At 45.7% G+C, this 23,086-nt stretch overlaps 1 protein-coding gene across 1 annotated transcript; it reads right to left on the minus strand.

Annotated features, from left to right (window-relative positions):
* Positions 1-3,841: 3,841 nt before the first annotated feature.
* CLDN15 (claudin 15) lies at positions 3,842-17,930 on the minus strand. The gene is made up of 5 exons (XM_015820310.1): positions 17,631-17,930; positions 9,997-10,161; positions 7,148-7,229; positions 5,660-5,770; positions 3,842-4,724 (listed from the first exon to the last, which is right to left on the minus strand). Exons 1-5 carry the CDS (start codon positions 17,845-17,847, stop codon positions 4,601-4,603), a joined length of 699 nt encoding a protein of 232 aa, XP_015675796.1. The 5' UTR covers positions 17,848-17,930; the 3' UTR covers positions 3,842-4,600.
* Positions 17,931-23,086: the final 5,156 nt, after the last annotated feature.

Raw genomic sequence — 23,086 nt, forward strand, 5'->3', positions numbered from 1 at the left:
TACGCTGGTACAGGGGGAAACCTTGCCCCAGGGTTCCTTCTCTATCATGTAACACAGGAATGGCATAACACAAGTATTTAAAAGAAAAAAAATGTACGAATGCAGACTTATTTTCTCTTGAGGTAGTTTTTTTGCCAATTTTCACAACCCCTGGCATGCCTTTATGTCACCTGAAAAGAAAGCCCCGGGATGGCACTAACCTGCCGGCTGTGATTTAATTTATTTTCCTTCTTGAGGACTAGTAGAAGATCAGCTATGAAGGCTGGTGGATGCTGGCTTCTAGTCTTTCTAGGTGTTCTGCAAGTGGGAGATCTGGAAACAGAGCCTGCCTTGCTGAAAGGTATACCAAAGTTGCCTCCCTATTTATTAGATATAATCCCCAACTTACAACCATTTGTTTAGCGACCGTTCAAAGTTACAATGGCATGGAAACAAGTGATGTACCTCTAATCCTCACACAGCTCTTGCAACTTCCCCACGTTCACATGATCCAAAATACATACATTTGGCCACCAGCATGTATTTATGACAATTGCAGCCTCCTGGGATTATGTGGCCCTCATCTGCAACTTTCCCAGCCTGCTTTTGGCCAGTAAAGTCAATGGGGGAAGTTGGTTTTGCTTAACCGTGTGATTCACTTAACAACCATGGGCAAGTCAGGCACGACTCTCTTAGCAACTATCTTGCTTAGCAATGTTGGCTCCAAGTATGGTCCTAAGTCAAGGAAAACATGTAGAATAGAATAGAATAGAATAGAATAGAATAGAATAGAATAGAATAGAATAGAATAGAATAGAATAGAATAGAATAGAATAGAATAGAATAACAGAGTTGGAAAGGACCTTGGAGGTCTTCTAGTCCAACCCCCTACTCAAAGGATAACCTATACCAGGGGTAGGCAATCTTGGCTCTTTTATGACTCATGGACTTCAACTCCCAGAATTCCTGAGCCAGCATGGCTGGCTCAGGAATTCTGGGAGTTGAAGTCCACAAGTTATAAAAGAGCCAAGGTTGCCTACCCCTGACCTATACCATCTCAGACAAGTGACTGTCTAGTCTCTTTTTAAAAATCTCCAGTGATGGAGCATCATGATTTCTGGGGGCAATCTGTTCTATTAGTTAATTGTCCTCACTGTCAGGAAGTTTCTCCTTAATTCCAGGTTGCTTCTCTCTTTGATCAGTTTCCAGCCATTGTTTCTTGTTCTGCCCTCTGGTGCTTTAGTGAATAACGTGATCCCCTCTTCTTTGTGGCAGCCCCTCAAATACCGGAATACTGCTATCATGTCTCCCCTATTTCTTCTTTCCTTTAGACTAACCAAACCCAAGTCCTGCAGCCGTTCTTCGTATGTTTTAGTCTCCAAGCCTTTGATCATCTTAGTTCTTCTTCTCTGAACTTTTTCCAAACTCTCAACATCTTTTTTTTTTTCATATGGTGATCAAAATTGGTTGCAGTATTCCAGGTGTGGTCTTACTAGGGTTTTATAAAGCAGTACTAATACCTCACGTGATCTTGATTCTATGCCTCTGTTTAGAATGTAGATTTACATGGTCTCTTGTGTTGCAGAATTCAAGGCTATGCCCAGCACAGTCCCTCTTTCTGATTTTCTCCCCCCTAACAACCAAGTATAGATTGGACAGACCGGTCCAATGTGACCGATCTAAAGCCAGCCAGAGGTCTTCTCTGGCTAATGGTAGATTAGAACTTGGGTTTTGCCACTCCTAGTTCAAATCCTGAAACAGAACAGTTTACGTGTGAACGAGAAGCACACGTAAACTGTGATTTAGTAAGATACTGTTACGGAATGCTGGATTAAGAGCCATGGTGGCGCAGTGGTTAGAATGCAGTATTGTAGGTTAACTCTGCCCACAGCCAGGCGTTTGATTCTCACCGGTTCAAGGTTGACTCAGCCTTCCATCCTTCTGGGGACTGAAATGAGGACCCAGATTATTGGAGGCAATGCTATTGCTATAAATAGGAGCCATGGTGGCACAGTGGTGAATATTGCAGGCTGATTTTGCTCACTGCCAGAAGTTCGATCCTGACCGGCTCAAGGCTGACTCAGCCTACCTTCCTTCCGATAAAATTAGGACCCAGATTTTTGGGAGCAAGAGGCTGACTGTAAACCGCTTAGAGAGGGCTGTAAAGCTCTGTGAAGCGGTATAGAAGTCTAAGTGCTATAAATGTGATACGGCTGGGCTCGAACCAGAGGTAAGGTTGAAATGCATGTGTGCTCCGCTACGCCAGGGGTCCCCAACCCACGGCCCACTACTGTTTGGAATCGGGCCACATGAGAGGCGGGCCAGCGTGCACCCACGCACGCAGCTCCACTTGCACGAGCAGCAGGCTGGCATGCATATGTGCATGCCAGGCCACTGCTCATGAGGCCCAGTTCCTCTCCCCTTTCCCCAGCTGGGCTGCCAAGCAGCCAAGTTTGGGGATCGCTGCGCTGTGCAACCCCAGCCGGTTAGATCACTTACCTCATGTATCTGCGGACTCCCCTCCCACTCTACCCTTTTCGACTTTTCCTGTTGAAATTCCAAAGACGACAACCGTGGTTGCAAACAGTGTCTTTTTATATAAAACAGGTCACAGACAGGTTTACTTCTTTCTTTTTTAAAAAATATATCACAATACACTTGAGTTGTACTCCTCAGCAGCAAGGAAGCCAAAGTTTGTGGTTCCAAGACGCAACACAATTCAAAATGTCCTCATGTCCATGAATCTGTCACTCCAATTCTTGGGCGGGTAGGAAGGAAGCCAAGTCACTATTTGCTCAGCGCCTCCATTTGATCAATACTTAGCCCCAAAATAAAAAAAGGTGCTGCTAAAATTCCTGTTCGGCTTCCTTCTTAACTTCCTTATGCATAGTAATCAAAAGCAGACATGTCAAACACAAGGCCCGGGGGCCGGATGCGGCCCGCGAAGTGGTTTCATGTGGCCCGCGAAGCCGTCCTGGAAACAGTGAGGGAACGGCCCCCACTGCCTTGGCCCTGACCCAGGCCAGCTGGGAGACAATGTACAATTTTGTGGTGGCCATCTTGGCACTTGCCCCGGTGGACCATGCCTTGGCATTTGCCCCGGTCCTACCCCCTTCTACAAAAGACCCTCAGATCTGTCCCACTCCTGCCCAGGCCCCCATAGGCACCCTTGACGCGAATGATGTAGAACTGGTCATGCCCACCAAGTAGGCCACACCCACTTTATCCACGCCCATCCAGTAGGCTGCACTCACTCTGGCCACATCCACCCGGCCCCCCAGGGCAACCGCAATGCTGATGCGGCCCTCAGTGAAATTTGAGTTTGACACCCCTGATCTAAAGAATCAATCCTCTAAGCCAGTGTTTCTCAACCTCTACAACTTGAGGATGGGTAGACTTCAATTCCCAGAATCCCTCTGGGAAGGGAATTCTGGGATTGCAAGCCCCCATGTCTTAAGTTGCAAGGGTTGAGAAACACTGCTCTAAACCAAAGCCCATGAAGATGCTTGAAGGTCCGTCAGATCTCAAAATGGGAAGGATTCCCTCTTTTGGTTGGCTGTATCTTAATTTCCTTCCTGAGGAAACCAATTATCCAGGTCCATTTTTTTTAAAGATCTCAAAACTAGCTTTCTAGATGCATGGAAGAAGCAGGTGGCCAGCTGCTAAACTCCCTCCTGAACATGGCTTTGGGGAAAGGTGAGTGACCAGAATATCCATAGGTTGAAGCCATCCAACCCAAGACAGTCAATTCAGAGAAGACAACAAATCAGAATAAGCCGTAGTCCAATGCGTCTCAACCTTGGCAACTTGAAGATGTATGGACTCCAACTCCCAGAATTCTCCAGCCAGCAATTCTGGGAGTTGAAGTCCACGCAACGTAAAGTTGGCTAGGGTTGTGAACATGGCATGCTTTTTCAAAATTTAAGGCCTTCCTGGATACTTTGGCTTCAGTGCTGAGGAGTTTTTTTAAGGCAATCGTAATAACAATATCATTTGATCCAATGGTTAAACCTCCATTTTCCCTTAAAAAGGTTTCACACACATTCACACAAAATTTAGCATCTCCAGCAGATAGGAGTGTTGACTGGAGGGAAACCTAAAAACCCAATTGGGAAGTAAATCTCCACTCTATTAGGGATATCCCAGCATTTTTAACTATGAGTAGGCCTCCAGTTTCGATGTCCTCCAAGCATGGATCAGTTGTTTCACACATACATTCATGTCCCCTTGAGTGACAAACCACAGGAGGTGATTTAACTTGAGTTTCAGACCCGGTTGTAGGCAACATCAATTATTCTGAACAAGAGACCTCAAAAATCTGAGAAGCAATCTCCATCCTTGCTGATACCTATACCAATACATATATATATATTAAAAGTCCATCTACACTTCTTGGCAATAAATAACTTTGCCCAATGTGGCATTGGCCAGGATCAGATCCAGAAACATGCCTTCAGTCCACCTCTTGGTTCAGAGCATCCTCACAACGTAAGAAAGTCCAAACCGAAGGATAAACAAGGTTCTCCCTTGGTATGTGTCATCTTTGGAAGAGTCTTTGGTATTCTGCATTGCCAGCAAAGCATCCAACCTGAAGGGATGTCATCTTCCACCCTTTGCCGGATTAGACATAGGCATTCTTACCATATTGGCCATTACTGCTAGCATTGGACTCTCTACGGGGACGAGAGACTGAGGTGCTGGGAACCGGCATGCCACTCTTTGGAGCTTTGTAGGGGTATGTGTAGCTAAGAGCAGAAGAGGGAGATGTCAGTGTTTGGATTCAATAAGATTTCAGAAAATAGGGCTGTGGCGACATTTATTCCCCAATTCTTGAAGCCAGAGACAAAGACCTATTCCCGTGGTGGCGAACCTATGGCACGCGTGCCACAGGTGGCACTCAGAGGCCTCTCTGTGGGCACGCGTGCCATTGCCCCAGTCCTAGGCCTTCAGCTGGGTTTTATAAAACCTTTTTGCTTTAGGTCGCCGCCGCCGTGTGCAAAAAAAAAAAAAAAGGTTCAATCAATCAATCAATTTCAACTTCTCGCGGAAAAAAAAAGATCTCGCAAAGTTGGAATTGATTGATTGAACTTTTTAGTCCCACCCAGTCTGCCGTTACCACCAAAGCCACGCCCACCCAATGGGCCACGCCCACCCGGCACCCAACAATACATAAGTGGGTTTTGGGTTGCAGTTTGCACTCGGTCCCTAAAAAGTTTGCCATCACTGACCTACTTCTATTCTATTCTATTCCATTCCATTCCATTCCATTCCATTCTATTCTGAAATCTTACAACAGTTCTTTAAGGGACCGTTCAAAGTTATAACAGCACTGAAAAAAGTGACTTTTGACCATTTTTCACATTTACGACCATTGCAGCATCCCCATGGTCACGTGATCAAAATTCAGATGCTCAGCAACTGACTCCTATTTATGGCAGTTGCAGTATCCAGGGTCATGTGATTCACCTTCTGCAATCTTCTGACAAGCAAAGTTAATGGGGAAGCCAGGTTCGCTTAACAACCGTGTTACTAACTTAACAACTGCAGTGATTCACTTAACAACTGTGGCAAAAAAAGGTGGTAAATTGGGGCAAACCTCACTTAACAACAGACTTTTGGGGCTCAATTTGGGTCATAAGTCAAGAACTACCTGTATTTGGCATGTCAGCTTGGCTCTCACCTGTTGTCCTGGGATGAGTTGGTCCGACAGGAACTGAACAGAAAGCAGCCTCCGATCATCACCAGCAAGGAGGCACTCCAGCCTAGATAAAGAGCAGGTCCAATTTCGTATCTAAATAAGCAAAGGAATATAATTGATTGGTTGGTTGATTGATTGATTGATTGATTGATGCATTGTCATTTCACTTTTGTGGATCTATGGAAGGGTTTTAAGATGTCTCTATCCAAGAAGGGTGGACTGAGTCCTAAGAACTGGCTCAAAGTCCTGGGATCTCGGAGTCCTAGTGGACAATCACTTAAATATGAGCCAGCCGTGTGCTGCAGCTGCCCAAAAAAATCCAACACAGTTCTTGGCTGCATTAACAGAAGGATAGAATCAAGATCACGTGGAGCGTTAATATCGCTTTATAATGCCTTGGTAAGGCCACACTTGGAATACTGCATCCAGTTTTGGTCACCACGATGTAAAAAAGATGTTGAGGCTCTAGAAAGAGTGCAGAGAAGAGCAACAAAGATGATTAGGGAACTGGAGGCTAAAACATATAAAGAATAGTTGCTGGAATTAGGTATGTCTATAACAAAAAGAAGGACTGGGGGTGACATGATAGCAGTGCTCCAATATCTCAGGGGTTACCACAAAGAAGAGGGAGTCAAGCTATTCTCCAAAGCACCTGAAGGCAGGACAAGATGGATGGAAACTAAGCAACCTAGAACTAAGGAGAAATTTCCTGACAGACAGAACAATTAACCAGTGGAACAACTTCTCCCTCCAGAAGTTGTGAATGCTCCAACACTGGAGGTTTTTAAGAAGAGATTGGACAACCATTTGTCTGGAACAAATGGACAACCATTTGTCCAACTAGAAGACCTCCAAGGTCCCTTCCAAATCTGCTATTGTGTTCTATTCTAAAGTCGCCTAGCAAACAACATCTTTAAGTAGGAACTTAACTTGAGATCCAGAGGCAATATCTTAATTGTTCTATCCCATAAGAAAAAAAAGAATCTGTTTCAATCTTCTGCAGTAGGAGCAAGAAATTGTTAAAAACCCTCATTTTGGGCTCATTAAGACACCAACTATAGAAAAATAGCAGGAGGAAGGTGTATTAGATATGTTCGCTGCCTTGAGTTATTTATAAAAAATAATAAAGGTAGGATATAAATAAAGCTCCCTTTTTACGACTCTGTAATCCCTTAATTTGGGGTAGAGCTGGGGTGATTGGTTGGAGTTGAGCATTTACTGGCCGGATGCCCTTCCTGACGCCTCTGGAGTTCACAGTAGATATTCTTTTCTTGGCACCCTAGGAAAGAAACATCTGCCACTACCTAGGATTGACCTCTCAACTTTCCGAGTGGGAGGCCAGCATTTTCACCACTAGGTCACCAGGCCGCTCAAAGGCGGGATATAAATAAAATATAAAACATAAATCAATCAATGGTCCATCCTGCCATTTTCTTTTTTCAACCTTGGACCCAGGTGTTGGATACTTACTTTGTCCCAACAAAGAGCGGGTTAAAAAAATCCCGGGTGATATTGAAGGCGTACCATGAAACAGTCACCATCCCGCACAGACCTGAATAGGGAGGGAGAAAAAAGGACATTTGGGGTGAGAAACAGCTTTGGGGTGAATCCTTGAGTGGATTGACAGGATTTGCTTTTTTGGAAACTCAATAACTGGAGGGCCAAGGGATCATCTAGAGAGAAGGACAATGCCTTCATTTGGAAGAAGACTCACAAATGTGCAGCTATACAAATGGAATCAAATAATATACAAATTGAATCAGGTAATAAAGAACCATAAGTAGCACTGTGGCAATGAAGCTGTGAAGAAGCTGTGAATGCTCCAACGCTGGAAGTTTTTAAGAAGGGACTGGACAGCCATTTGTCTGATATGGTATAGGGCAGGGGTAGGCAACCTTGGCTCTTTTATGACTCGTGGACTTCAACTATGCTGGCTCAGGAATTCTGGGAGTTGAAGTCCACAAGTCATAAAAGAGCCAAGGTTGCCTACCCCTGGTATAGGGCTTCCTGCCTGAGCAGGGGGTTGGACTAGATGACCTCCAAGATCCCTTCCAACTATTATTATTATTGTTGTTGTTGTTATTATTGAGAAAACATCAAATCCATGTTTCCTATCATCAATGGCTAAATGTTTCTCCTCAATGGGTTTTTTAAAGTGAAAATGTTAGTAGAGTATCCTTGTAACCTTGTACATATAGTCCTTGATTTACAACCATTTCTTTAGTGGCCCTTCAAAGTTACAACGGCACTGAAAATGGTGACTATATGACTCTTTTATGACGGTTGTGTCATTCCCCATGGTCACGTGATCAAAATTCGGACACTTGGCAATTGACGGATTGATGACAGTCGCAGAGTCCTGGAGTTATGTGATCCCCTTTTGTGACCGCCTAACAAAGCAAAGTCAATGGCGGAGCCAGATTCATTTCACAACCCTGTTACTAACTTAACAATTGCAGCGATTCACAACAACTGTGGCAAGAAAGGTAGTGAAGTGGGGCAAAATTCACTTAACTAGTGTCTCGCTTAGCAATGGATTCAGTTTGGTCGTACGTCAAGGACGACCTGTAAATGGCAACGCCAGCATCCGACGGAAGAACTATTCTTATGTTGATTTAATGGAATTCTTTTTAAAGTTTAAACTGTTTGGGGCATATTGTCACCCGCTTCTCAGTTTGATGATTTTGAAACTTCCATATATATGGGACATAGATTGAATTCAAGCTCTAGGGCACTTACACGGGGGATTTCCACACAGCGACCCTGTGAGGTAGATTTCCGTAACTGACAATGGATTTGAACATGGGTCTCTGTCCTGTAGGTTCAGCACTATACCTTACTAGCTATGAGGGGTGGTTCCTCAGAAATAGAACAAAAGGAATACAGGTAGGTAGTCCTTGACTTACAACAGTTCATTTAGTGACCATTTGAAGTTACAACACCACTGACAAAAGTGGGTTATGGCCTTTTTTCACACTTACGATCATTGCAGCATCCTCATGTGATGTCATCTGATCAAAATTTGGTCGCCTGGCAACTGGCATGTGTTTACGACAATCAGAATAACAGAATAAGAGAGTTGGAAGGGACTTTGGAGGTCGTCTAGTCCAACCCCCTGCTCATGCAGGAGACCATAGCATTTCTGACAAGTGGGAGTCCAAACTCTTCTTAAAAGCCTCCAGTGATGGAGCACCCACAATTTCTGAAGGCAAGCTGTTACACTGGTTAAATTGTTCTTACTGTTAAGAAATTTCTTCTTAGTTCTAGGTTGCTTCTCTCCTTGATTAATTTCCATCCATTGTTTCTTGTCCTGCCCTCTGGTGCTTTGGAAAATAAGTTGACCCCCTCTGCTTTGTGGCAGCCTCTCAAATATTGGAACATTGCTGTCATGTCACCCCTAGTCCTTCTTTTCATTAAATTAGACATACCCAATTCCTGCAACTGTTCTTCACGTGTTTTAGCCTCCAGCCCCCTGATCATCTTTGTTGCTCTTCTCTGTACTCTTTCCAAAGTCTTAACATTTTTTATAATAGGGTAAGCAAAACTGGATGCAAAAAAAAAATCATCATTCATAACCTTCCCAGCTAGCTTCCAGCAAGAAAATTCAATAGGGAAAGTCAGATAACCTTAACAACTGCAGTGATCTGCTTAACTACGTGGGCAAAAAGGTCGTAAAATGAGGCACAATTCACTTAACAACTGTCTTGCTTAGCAATAGAATTTGTGGGCTCAATAGCAACAGCAATAGCCCTTAGATTTATATACCGCTTCACAGTGCTTTACAGCCCTCTCTAAGAGGTTTACAGAGTCAGCTTATTGCCCCTAACAATCTGGGTCCTCATTTTACCAACCTCGAAAGGATGGAAGGCCGAGTCAACCTTGAGCTGATCAGAATTGAACTGTTGGCAGTGGGCAGAATTTGCCTGCAATACTGCATTCTAACCCCTGGGAGGGGGAGAAGGAAGGAATGAAAAGGGAGGGAGGGAGGGCGGGCAGTAGCAATAGCCCTTAGACTTATATACCGCTTCATAGTGCTTTACAGCCCGCTCTAATTGGTTTACAGAGTCAGCCTATGGCCCCCCAACAATCTGGGCACTCATTTTACCCATCTCAGAAGGATGGAAGGCCGAATCAACCTTGAGCCGGTGAGAATCGAACTGCAGTCAGTCAGCAGAATTAGCCTGTAGTAGTGCATTCTAACCACTGCGCCACCATGGTTGATTGTGGTCGTAAGTCGAGAACTGCTTGTATTTTCATAATCCCACCCAACGAGAAGAGTCAGAGAGACAAGTGCAGAAAGAAACTTTGTCCCCGCTTACCAGCCAGGATGAACAAGCTGCCTCCAACAACCGCCATCTTGGCTTTCGCGTTGGGATTGTTTTCACCCACTTTGGTACACTGTAGGCCCACCATGCTGCTCACAATGGCTAAGAAACCCAGGACCAATGCGGTGATCATGAGGGCCCGCGAAGCTTGCAGATACGCTGGAGGGGAGACAAAAAACAAAAATAATGAGTACGGCTGTCTTCTCCACTGCCTTCTTAAAAAAATAATATATTTTTTTATTTTATACAGGCGGTCCTCAATTTATGACCGCAATTGAGCCCAAAATTTAAGTTGCTAAGTGAGATTTTTTTTTTAAAGCGAGGTTTGCCCCACTTTATATGACTTTTCTCGCCCCATTTGCTAAGTGAATCACTGCGGTTCTTAAATTAGTAACACGGTTGTTAAGTGAATCTGGTTTCCCCATTCACTTTGCTTTTCAGAAGGTCACAAAAGTGGATCACGTGACTCTGGGACACTGCAACTGTCATAAATGTGAGTCAGTTGTCAAGCATCCAAATGTAAATCACATAAATGTGAGTCAGTTGTCAAACACCCGAATGTAAATCACATGACCACGGAGAGGCTGCAACAGTCGTAAGTGTTAAAAATGGTCATAAGTTACTTTTTTCAGGGGGGGTTGCAAGTTTGAACCGTCACTAAATGAACTGTTGTAAGTCAAGGACTGCCTGTACATATAAGCAAATGATAAAAAAAGAGGTAGGAATGCACAGAAGTTTAATTATTACAATTAATTAATTATTATTTTATATACTAAATGTAATCAGGGTTACATGAATATTTATTCATAATTAACTTCCCAAAAGTTCAATCAGTGTTTTTCAAACCTATCGGCTTTAAGACATGTGGACTTCAATTCCCAGAATTCCCCAGCCAGCCATTTTGATTTCAGAGTCACACACCTTCTAAACCAGTGTTTCTCAGTCTTGACAACTTGTCCCCCTAGGGATGTCATGACAATCATAAGTGCGAAGTCTAGTTATGTCACTTTATTCAGTGCCATTGTAATAGAATAACACAGTAACACAGTTGGAAGGGACCTTGGAAGTCCTTTACTCCAGGGGTCCCCAACCCCCGGTCCATGGACCGGTACCGGGCCACAGCATGCCAGCAATCAGGCCGCACGAACAAGCAAAGCCCCATTGCGGGATGCAGGCAGCACACAAAACCACGCACCCTCCAGTCTGTGGAAAAACCTCTCTCCACTTAACCGGTCCCTGGTGCCCAAAAGGTTGGGGACTTCTGCTTTAGTCCAACCCCTGCTCAGGCAGGAAACCCTATTCCATTTCAGACAAATAGTTGTCCAGTCTCTTCTTAAAACTTCCAGTGGTGGAGCACCCAAAACTTCTGGAGGCAGGTTGTTCCACTGATTAATTGTTCCAACTGTCAGGAATATTTTCCTTGGTTCTAGGTTGCTTCTCTCCTTGATTAGTTTCCATCTGTTGCTTCTTGTCCTGCCTTCAGGTGGTTTGGAGAATAGCTTGACTCCCTCTTCTTGGTGGCAACCCCTGAGATATTGAAACACTGCTATCATGTCACCCCTCGTCCTTCTCTTCGTTAAACTAGACATAGCCAATTCCAGCAACCGTTCTTCATTTGTTTTTGCCTCCAGTCCCCTAATCACCTTTGTCGCTCTTCTCTGCACTCTTTCTAGAGTCTCAACATCTTTTTTACATTGTGGCGACCAAAACTGGATGCAGTATTCCAAGTGTGGCCTTACTAAGGCTTTATAGAGTGATATTAACACTTCACATGAACTTGATTCTATCCCTTTGTTAATGCAGCCCAGGACTGTGTTGGCTTTTTTGACAGCTGCAGCACACTGGCTGGCTCAAATTTAAGTACCGTAACTTTGAACAGTTGCGAAACGAATGGCTGTTAAGTCAAGGACTGCCTGTATAAGCAGATATAATAGCAGAACGAGTTGGCTGATTCAACCACGGTTCACTCAACTAAGTGCTGAGACAAACATTTACATTTCAAGATGACTGGCTGGTTTTAGATTAAGGGACAACAAACCAGGCCCGGTAGAGTTTATTGCAGCTTCGGTAGAGTTTATTGCAGATTGAAGCTAACCGCAAATGGAGGAAAAACCTTGGTTCCTGCCAAAAGAATTCATTGCCCATGTGTCCAAACCAAATGTTTATTTTTATAAAGAGTTATCTTTAGGTCAATGTTGATAACATCTTTGACTTATCTGCTGAGCAAATAAACTCCCGCCCTCCGAAAAATATGCCCTGTTTGTTTTCTTCTGTCAATGGTCTCAGCCTGCACTGACAGTCTCTTTTCTTTCACCCAGAACAAAATAAGATCCTGTGTAGCAACAGATTAGATTGACCCCACAGCAATCCCTGGACAAAGGGCTAGCTCATGCATTTGACCCCAAATTCTAGTTTCTTAAAAAATAAACAAGCATGCAGCCAGCTAGCCACCACCGCCTGAAACCCTCCCAACATGGAGATCTCACCTGTCCAAATTCCCATTGGCTTGGGAAAATGAGACTTCCAGCATATTGGCAGGACACTAACTTGAGGGAAATGGCTATAGAGAAACATAGTATTAGCTGCCACAGTCACAAAAGAAGGAGAAGAAAAATTTTGTTTATTGTTTGTTTGATTTATCCCACCTTCATTAGTTTACAAATAACTCAAGCCAGCATACATATCAAAGACTCCCCCTCTTTCCCCCACAACAACAACCCCTGTGAGGTGAGCTGGACTGAATGAGAAGGACTAGCCCAAAGTCATCCAGATGGCTTTTGTGTCTACGACGGAACTAGAACTCCCAGTTTCCTGGTGATTAACCCAAAGTCACCCAACCAAATTTCATGACTAAGGTGGGATAGAACTCACAGTCTCCAGGTGATTGGCCCAAAGTCACCTAACTGACTTTTGTGACTAAGATGAGACTAGAACTCCCAGTCTCCTGGTGATTAGCCCAAAGTCACCCAACCGAATTTCATGGCTAAGGGGGGATTTGTATTCACAGTCTCCTGCTTTCTAGCCTTAACCACTAGACCAGGGGTAGGCAACCTTGGCTTTTTTATGACTCGTGGACTTCAACTCCCAGAATTCCTGAGCCAGCATGTCTGGCTCAGGAATTCTGGGAGTTGAAGTCCACAAGTCATAAAAGAGCCAAGGTTGCCTACCCCTGCACTAGACCAAACTGCTCTCTGGACCCGGAATCATCTCACAAATGCTACAGTTAGGTAATGTTAGACTTGACACGGCAATCAGCTCCTCTCTCCCAGCTCTTTAGGCGGGAAGACCCCTTCATTGTCCTTCCAGGTGACAAAGCCAGCATTCATGGGTTGTCTGGTTACAAAGATCCCTAACATGTACCACCCTAAGAAGTGAAGGCATCTCTGGGAACTTGGAAGGTGACGAAAAGTGAGGAGGGAAAAACTGACACATTTCTGGTCGATTGTTTTTCTCTTGATCTTTTATCCTCGGAGATCACCTCGTCATTTCAGCTTTGGTCCTTCCTCTTTGTGGCAGAAGAAAATCCCACAAAAGGCCTGTTGTGTTGGCAGAGGCGTAGCAACAAATATTAACCAGGAAGCAAGGAGAAACGGGGCTGTTTCCTTTGCTTCCACCCCAGCTGTACTTTGAACAGGGGAAGGTCTGAGGCCAAGTGTTCCATCTTCTGTCCTAGGCTGAATCGTCTCAGCCTCACCCCGTCCAATGTCTTCCCTTCCCCGTCGCAAATTCTTCTCAGAGACGGGCAAATGGCGGCCATTTTCATCCACGCAACGGAGCAATGCTTTGAAAGAGACCTTGAACAGGAGCAAAGAAGAAATCCTAAGATTTCTCAACAAAACTGTCGCAGGATGAGGCGCTACCGTACAGGTGGTCCTCGACTTGAGCCCAACATTTCCGCTGCTAAGTGAGACGGTTGTTAAGTGAGTTTTGGCTCATTTTACAACCTTTCTTGCCAGTCGTTAAGCGAATCGCTGCAGTTAGCAACACGGCTGTTAAATGAATCTGGCTCCCCCATTGACTTTGCTTGTCAGAAGATCGCATGAGCCTGGGACACTGCAACCGTCATAAATATGAGCCAGTTGCCAAGCGTCCGAATTTTGATCACGTGACTTTGGGGATGCTGTAACGGGTGTGTGAAAGTGTGAAAAATGGTCATTAGTCACTTTTTTCAATGCCATTGTAGCTTTGAGCAGACGCTAAGCAAACTGTTGTAACTCGAGGACTACTTCTACCAGTTTGAACCTTCAGGCTACAAACTTAGACACACAAACATATCTTGGGTCACAACTTTAAAGACCAGAAAGAGTCAGGTAACACTTTTCCCTTTTGCAAAGACTAGACACTCTCTGTATTTAACGAAGCCGCATCTCACAAAAACGTTTGCCTTTTCATAAAATATATTAGAGGTAGTCCTGGATTCACAACCACAACAGAGCCCAAAATTGCTGTTACTAAGTGAAACACTTGTTAAGGGATTTTTGCCCCACTTTACGACCATTCTTACCACCGTCGTTAAGTGAATCGCTGCAGTTGTCAAGTTAGGGACATGATTGTGAAGCAAATCCGGCTTCCCCATTGACCTTCTTTGTCAGAAGGTCACAAAAGTTGATCACATGACCTTGGAGGACACTGCAACCGTCATAAATACGAGCCAGTTGCCAAGCGGGTGAATTTTGATCACATGTCCCTAGGGATGCTGCAACGGACGTAAGCGTGAAAAACATTCCTAAGTCCCTTTTTTCAGTATTGTCGTAACTTTGACAGTCACTAAATGAACTGTTGTAAGGCGAGGACTATCCAGAGTATAAAAAAGGTGCTTCCTGAACTCCTTGACTTTTTACAACTAGAGACTAATCTGGCTCTCCTCCTCTAATGACGTCAAAAGAGACTTTTTTTGCAAATAGGTTTTTCCTGGGTTAGTCCATATTAACCCTGGTTCTCACACCAGTCAGCTTTCTAATAATCCTCTGAACATTTTACCTGCCTATTTTGATAATTAATGCATAATAAATTATCAGAATAACAGAGTTGGAGGAGGTCTTCTAGTCATGACAATGGCATTCACACTGCACAATTGGCTACTTATTCTCTGGATGCCTTTACCATACATGTAGTCCTTGACTTACAACAGTTCATTTAATGACCATTCGAAGCTACAACGGCACCCGAAAAAAGGGACATGACCATTTTTCACACTTATGACCATTGCAGCATCCCTATGGTCCTACGAGCAAAATTCAGATGCTTGGGAACTAACTCATCTTTATGACGGTTGCAGTATCCCGGAGTCAGGTGATCAACCTGCTAACAAGCGAAGTCAACGGGGAAGACAGAATTACTTAACAACCGTGTTACTCATGCAACAGCCGCAGCCATTCACTTAACATCAAGTTTGTAAAATGAGGCAAAACTCACTTAACTGTCTCAGCAACAAAAATTTGGGCTCAACTGTGGCCGTAAATCGAGGACATCCTGTAGTTAGCCACCGATGGCTTGATCGTGGTGTGCTGGCTTCACACAAGATGCTAAGGCACAAACTGGAGAAACTGGACAGCCATTTGTCCAAAATGGTATAGGGCAGTGGTTCTCAACCTTTTTAATGCCGCGACTCCAACCGGTCGTAAGTCGAGGACTAAACCGGTCGTAAGTCGAGGACTAAACTGGTCGTAAGTCGAGGACTACCCAACCGGACGTAAATCGAGGACTTTCCCTGCCCAGGAGCGCCGCACATGCGTGGTTCCGCCCCCTGCGCCGGCCGAGGCGTAGCTGGCAAGCGGCAGAGACGGAGCAGGCCGACCACCAGCTGGCCCAGCCCAAGGGAGGTAAGGCACCCGCCGGAAAAGGGGGAAAAAATGGCGGACAAAAAAAATGGCGGACAGCCTTGCTTGGCGACCCCCGTGAAATGGTCAATCGACCCCAAATGGGGTCCCGACCCACAGGTTGAGAACCACTGGTATAGGGTTTCCTGCCTGAGCAGGGGGTTGGACTAGATGACCTCCAAGGTCCCTTCCAACTTTACTATTATTATTATTAACTATGGTTTACAAACCAGACTGGCTAAGTTCAAACAACACACTAAGGAGAAACCAAACCAACCACATTTTTTCCCGCATTTGTGCGACAGCTGCAAACTAATTGCCCATGCAAAGTTGCAAAGGGCAGGCCATCTTTGCTGTGAAGTTGGCAACAGCGGATGAGAGTTTCACAACTTTACCTCACAGCCTTTTTGAACCTCTGCGATTGGTTCCGCAAACAACTTACCAGGATATCGATGTGCACACTGCCTAAAATATAGCCTTGGCTGGCACCGAGAACTGCTATTATAGCCAAAAAAATAGGTTTACAGTTAATCTAATCTGAATTATTATTATTATTATTTTTCTATCGACGGTCAGATAATTGCTCCTTGCTGCCCCCTGCTGGCTCTGTGGGAAATACGCGGAGGGATGTACGGATTTGCTCGCAGCCGCGGGAAAAAGCTATTTCTGTTTTTTAGCCCTTAGAAATCCTCGCCTGATTTAGAAGTTTGAGTTGGCACGGGAAAGGAACTCTTCACCAAATAAATAAATAAATAATAAAATAAAAACAAAACGTCCTTCTCTCTGGATTGACCAAAGAAATATGTCTGCACAAATGGATCAGTATTAGGCATGGAAGGGGAATTTCCTTTTGGGTCCCCCAGCAAAAACCGTTGCTGAATTTCTGCCTGTTGAGCAGAATAAAGGGCAGGAGGGAAGTACGGCAGTAGTAAGTAAATCTTAACAGAAAGACTCGAGGAGAATCCTCAGGTTTGCAATGAAATAAAGTGGCACGCTCTGAATTGGTCGCATTCAATTGAGTGGTTAAAAGACTGTTTCTACGGTTGATTGCAAGAGATTTGCAGGAGACGGACTATGGTTTATGTAGTGGTCATCGAAGTCAGGAAGGTGGTACCCGTTAGCTGCATGTCTAGGCAGTGTTTTTCAAATTTGAAAAAAAAAACACCTTTAAAGATGTGTGAACCTCAATTCCCAGAATTCCCCAGTCGGCACAACTGGGGTACAGCGGGGAAGAGACGCAGTTTGAATGGGGTGCAAAGAGAGCCGGAGCCCGCTCAACCCAACAGCGCGGACCCCTCCCCGCCCCACCCCTCGGGGGGCCAGGACGACAAACTCTTGCAGCCACAGAACGATGGGTATTGTGGTCCCAAGTCTCTGGAAGGGCCAGTCCGGGAACCGAGGGAGCTACCGAGGGAGTTTCCCCAACAGACTCCCAAAAGCCGGCTCAAGATCTGGGAATCAACCTGGATCCCTCGATAGGGCTCCGGGCGCGGGAACGGCACCGATGCACCTTGCTCGCTCGAATCGATGGCTGGGAAAGATCAATTAACAGAATAACAGAGCTGGAAGGGACCTTGGAGGTCTTCTAGTCCAACCCCCTGCTCAATCAGGATCCGGGCAAGCGATCCGCGGGTCCCTTTCCACCCCGACGGCCTTGGGGAGCGCAGGACTACAACGCCCATCCTTCCCCGACCTCTTCCCCAGGGCGATCATCCCCCGGGGTGGGAGGAGGGGTCGCCAGCCCTCCCCCCCCCCATTCCCGGGGGCCAGGCTCCCACCACCCTCCGGATCTCGCCTCCCGCCGCTCACCGGGCAGTTCGAGCAGAGACTGGAACTCCCAGCAGTTGTAGACGCCGGTGGAGTCGGTGGCGCAGCTCTGCCACAGGTTCTCGAAGATGGTGGAGGTGGTGATGACGTTGCCGGAGACGCTGGAGACCCTCCAGTAGCTGTTGAAGAGGGTGACGGCCAGCAGCGCCCAGCCGACGGTGCTGAGGAGGAAGCCCACCGCCTCCAGCAGGAGCGACATCGCGGCGGGAGCGGAGCGGAGCAGGCGAGAGCAAAGTGATCCGGGATTCTGCAAGCGATTAGCGCGAAGCCCAGCACAGAGCTGCTGCTGCTGCTGCTGCTGCTGCTGTTACTGCTGCTGCTGCCGCCGCGGGAGGCGCGTCGAGGCTTCCTCGGGGCTCGCTAGCACCGACGAGCGAGCAGGTAAGGGCGAGGAGTGACGTCAGCGCCCGGCCCGAAGTCCACCTCTAGCGGGAATGGGCAGGTGCTTCAAGGCTCCCGTTGAAAAGTGCCTTCCCCGGGGCCGGCGTCCCGCTACTTTGCCCTGCAAAGCTCTGCGGGGCGGGGATGGCCCGCTTGCGGTGGAAGAGCAGAGGAAGGTGGGGTGGGGTGGGAGTCCTTCCCGTGGAAGATGGCCGAGGGGGGTCCGACGGCTTGGGAAAGATGGGTGCGCTGGGGGTCGCGCTCAAGCCCACCTCTCTTTGCAGCCCTCATGCTTTGGGAGGGGGCAGAAATGGGGGATTTCGTATTTGACGCCCGAGCCGTCCTGTGCTTCAGAATAACAGAGCTGGAAGGGAGCTTGGGGGGTCTTCTAATCCAACCCCCTGCTCAGGCAGGAAACCCTATACCATTTCAGACAAATGGTATCATCATCATCATCACCGGAAGGGATCTTGGAGGTCCCCGCTGCTCAGGGAGAAAACTTTTACCATTTCAGACAAATGGTGGTATCATCATCATCATCATCATCACCACCACCACCACCACCACCACCACCACCACTGGAAGGGACCTTGGAGGCCTTCTAGTCCAACCCCCTGCTCAGGCAGGAGACCTTATACCATTCCAGGCAAGTGGCTGTCCAGTCTCTTCTTAAAAGCCTCCAGTGATGGAGCGCCCACAACTTCCGAAGGCGAGCCATTCCACTGGTTAATTATTCTCACGGTTAGGAAATTTCTCCTTAGTTCTAGGTTGCTTAAGTAGTGCACTTTGCTTGGGAACTTTGGGACGGAGCGCAAGGCGTCCACCCGGCCGCTTACCCAACAAACCTGGTTAAAACGAAGCGTGGCTTAGTTGCGGAGGGGGGGGAACAAGCTGCCTCTGGAGAGAAGGCAATGTCGAGCCACTATTGAGCTGATGCCCCCCCAAAAATCTGCCCGACCTGTCTTTGAAGCGCAGCTCAACTTTAGCAAGGCATTGGTGCTTACAGGAAATCTTAGTTTAGATGCTGGCCAGGCCAAAGTAGGTTAGCGAAGTAAACCAAGGCAGTCCACCATCTCCTTGTCAAGTGTTTCTCCCCTTCGCTCTCCTTGCATTCTGTAAATCTATCCTCCTTTTTTCTGTCCTCTCTCTTCCCCCTGCTCGGATCACTTAGGTTGGGGAGTCAATTGGCAAAGGGACGGGAGATCCAGTATACTTTCCCCATAGGGCTCATCAGATCTCTTTCATTTGCAGGCGTAACAATGAGAATAACACCAGCTGCAAGACTCATCTCAGCTTTGAAACACTGGGCCAGCTGTTGTCTCTACACAAGCTTCCTCACAGGGTTGTTGTTGGGAGGAAAAATTGGAGGAAGGAGTGCTTGACAGGCTACCAGCAGGAAAGGCAAGCTATAAATTAACAGAATAACAGAAAAGTAGAGTTGGAAGGGACCTTGGAGGTCTTCTAGTCCAACCCCCTGCTCAGGCAGGAAACCCTATACCATTTCAGACAAATGGATTGTCCAGTCTCTTCTTAAAAGCCTCCAATGATGGAGCACCCACAACTTCTGGAGGCAAGTGGTTCCACTGATTAATTTTTCGGACTGTCAGGAAATTTCTCCTTAGTTCTAGGTTGGTTCTCTCCTTGATTAGTTTCCATCCATTGCTTCTTGTCCTGCCTTCAGGTGCTTTGGAGAAGAGTTGAAGTTGTTTGCCCTACAAACAAAACCCTCAGAATAATAAATAAAATAATCCACAGGTTTAAGAAACAAGATGCACAATCACAGGAAGTCAATCCCCCTATGAGTCCCGCCACCATAATCCAACCTCATCCAAATCTTAAAGGAGTATCCTGCAATTTCCCTCTGGAAATCAACAGGCAACGCAAGACTTGGCAACAATTTCATAAAATCAATAGATCAAGGACAGGCTATAAATGGAAGCAAAAAAAAAACACCAAGTACAGATAAGTATTACAATGCATATAAAATGAGAGAAATGGCAACCTGCAAGAGTTACTGAACTCCATTTCCTCATCACTGACCATACCTGCTTGGACTGTTGGGCGTTCTACAGGTAGGCCTCGACTTACAGCAGTTCATTTAGCGACCGTTTGAAGTTACAATGGCGCCGAAAAAAGGGACTTATGATTATTTTTCACACTTATGACCGTTGCAACATCGCCCATGATCACGTGATCAAAATTCAGACACTTGGCAACTGGCTCACATTTATGATGATTGCAGTGTCCCGGGGTCATGTGATCACCTTTTGCGACCTTCTGAGAAGCAAAATCAGTCGGGAAGTCAGATTCACTTAGCAACCGTGTGACTAATTTAACAGCTGCAGTGATTCACTTAACAACTGTGGCAAGAAAAGTCATAACATGGGGCAAAACTCACTTAACAAATGTCTCACTTAGCAACAGAAATTTTGGGGCTCAATTGTGGTTGTAAGTCAAGGACTACTTGTCTTTTAGCAACTTCTGGAGTTCTGGCCCAGAACCCCCAATTCAGACTATAATTAGATTAATTGGATTCGTCTCGGGAGGTGAACCAGAATAAATCTCTACCACATTTGGCTCAAGTGCTCAGTTTATCTAGTAATTTCTGATAAGTAATTTGCTTATCACCACTGGCAAACCCAGCTCTTGAATATGTCATAAACTCTTGTGAATTACAATCCATAACAAACATAATTCATTTTGTCCTCAAATATTGGTTGTGCAATTCAATCCTCATTTATACTCTCCATATCAGGGTTTCTCAACCTTGGGACCTGGGGACCTTCAAGATGTGTGGACTTCAACTCCCAGAATGATCGAGCCAGCATCCTCACCCATGGCTGAGAACCCCTGCTTCTATATTACCAAACCATGTCAACATACCTCATTACGTCCTTTTGTTTATCCCCACGAATATTTCATATATATATGTGTGTGTGTGTGTGTGTGTGTCTATGTGTGTCTGTGTGTCCATGTGTCTGTGTGTGTATCCCATTCCTCTTGCAGACAATGTTCTGTTCTGTTTTCTTGACACACCCATCTTGCACTTTGACATTTAGCTTCTCTTATTGAGCATTAGTTCAATCCGACAGGCTTCCCACTTTATTGATTAGATTTTTATCCTGGCCGTATGACTTTATAAGCCAGTGGTGGCAAACCTACGGCACGGGTGCCAGAGGCGGCACTCGGAGCCCTCTCTGTGGGCACGCACGCCGTCACCCCAGTCCTAGGCCTTCAGCTGGGTTTTATAAAATCTTTTCGCTTTAGGCCTCCGCCGCCATGTGCAAAAAAAAAAAAAGTTCAATCAGTCAGTTTAAACTTCTTGTGGGGAAAAAAATGATCTTGCAAAGTTGGAATTGATTGATTGAACTTTTTAGTCCCACCCAGTCTGCCGTTACCACCGCAGCCACGCCCACCCAATTGGCCACACCCACCCAATTGGCCATGCCCACCCGGCACTCGACGATGCATAAGTGGGTTTTGGGTTGCCGTTTGGGCACTCAGTCTCTAAAATGTTCGCCATCACTGTTATAAGCAATTCAAGCATTCTCCTCCCGCTACCCCTTTTTCTTCTTTCTTCTCCTTTCTTTGTTCTTCTTCTTCTCCTCTTCCTCTTCTTTCTTCTTTCTTCTTTCTTCTTCCTCTCCTTTCTTCTTCTTTTCTTCTTCTCCTCCTCCTCTTCCTCTTCCTTCTTTCTTCTTCTTTCTTCTTCCTCTCCTCCTCCTCTTCTTTCTTCCTCATCCTCCATCTCCCCATCTTTAGTAAATGATTTACCAAGGCACAAAAATTCACCTTCTTGTTCTGACAGTTCCCCACTCACAACTGTTCATTTTCCCAGGCAACTGCCAGAACCACCTTGGTCTGTGATAGGTTATCACATCTATGCTGCTTTTTGCGTCATGCAAGCTTCCTAACGTTCACTTGGCCCATACACGAATCTGAGGGATTATGAAATTTAGATGACTTGAAAGCCATTCAATCGAATTTTCTTAGGCCTTTTTCGGTACCCCCAAATGCATCCTCAACACAATTCTGAGGCTTGAAACTAATGTGCCAAATATTAAGGTTCAAACTTGGATTAGATTCCAATTGTATTTCCCCACTCTTTTCTAGCGCTGATGATGTTATCTAAATGGGTAATGAAATGTCTGCAAAAAAAAAACAACCAATGGCCCCATTTAGAATCATGTTTGACTCTACAGCCTGATGCCTCGGCTATAGAGTCGAACCAAACTCATTGGCACAGTAATCTGCATAGAGAAGGTTGAAGTCTTGGCTGTTTTCCTGAATATTTCAGCCAATGAACTCCAGAGAAGGCCAAATTCAATAGTAAAAGAATCAAGGACATAGATCGTCAACATGATATCACCAATGCCCCTGAATTCTGTTGCCAAACATTAGACAGTTGCAAGTCCTCTACTGCAGGGTATCCCAAAGGCGCTTTTTCACAAGCCAACTGGACTTTCTTGTTTTTCTCTGAAGACGTTTCGCTTCTCATCCAAGAAGCTTCTTCGGCTCTGAATGGATGGTGGGGAATGGAAGGATTTATACTCCTTGCAGACAGCTGGTCATTTGCCTTCTTTTAGAGAGTCATTGAGGCCACTTGGAGATTTATCTGTGTCCTCAGGGTCATCTGAGTGGTGCAAATGTGTGTGGAGCCTTCTTGGAACTATTGAAAGGATTGTGTTGTAGACAGGAGATAGACAATGTCGGATCCCTCCCCCTCTGTTGAGAGAGGGCTGTTCACTTTTGACCTAGATGGCCTCTTTGACCCCTTCTTTCAAACCAGCGGTCCTCTGTCCAAAATGTGGACTTTGCCGTGGTCTTTTAAATGCAGATGGACTGCTGAATCTTGTCCTGATGGGTTTGTTTCCCTATATTGTGCCATGCGTCTACGATTTATACAATCTGATCTTTTAAGCAAATATAGATGGGTCTTTTCCAGGGCCTGCTGTGGCGGGAAGATTTCATAGAACACCTTATTTGCAGAGATTTGCCCTCATAGAACCTCTCGCTCATGTCTCTATACAGGTAGTCCTTGATTTACAACAGTTCAT

The sequence above is a fragment of the Protobothrops mucrosquamatus genome, unplaced genomic scaffold, assembly GCF_001527695.2.
Source record: "Protobothrops mucrosquamatus isolate PMUCROS unplaced genomic scaffold, P.Mucros_1.0 scaffold1116, whole genome shotgun sequence".
Classification (NCBI taxonomy): domain Eukaryota; kingdom Metazoa; phylum Chordata; class Lepidosauria; order Squamata; family Viperidae; genus Protobothrops; species Protobothrops mucrosquamatus.

What these genes read in the sequence shown, in the direction of transcription:
- CLDN15 (XM_015820310.1), bottom strand. Translation starts at nt 17,847, where the DNA reads ATGTCGCTCCTGCTGGAGGCGGTGGGCTTCCTCCTCAGCACCGTCGGC. An exon ending in CCGCTCTTTGTTGGGACAAA is followed by an intron (nt 5,771 to 7,147) that starts GTAAGTATCCAA and finishes TTGCTTATTTAG; the next exon opens with ATACGAAATTGGACCTGCTC. An exon ending in AACTCATCCCAGGACAACAG is followed by an intron (nt 4,725 to 5,659) that starts GTGAGAGCCAAG and finishes TTCTGCTCTTAG; the next exon opens with CTACACATACCCCTACAAAG.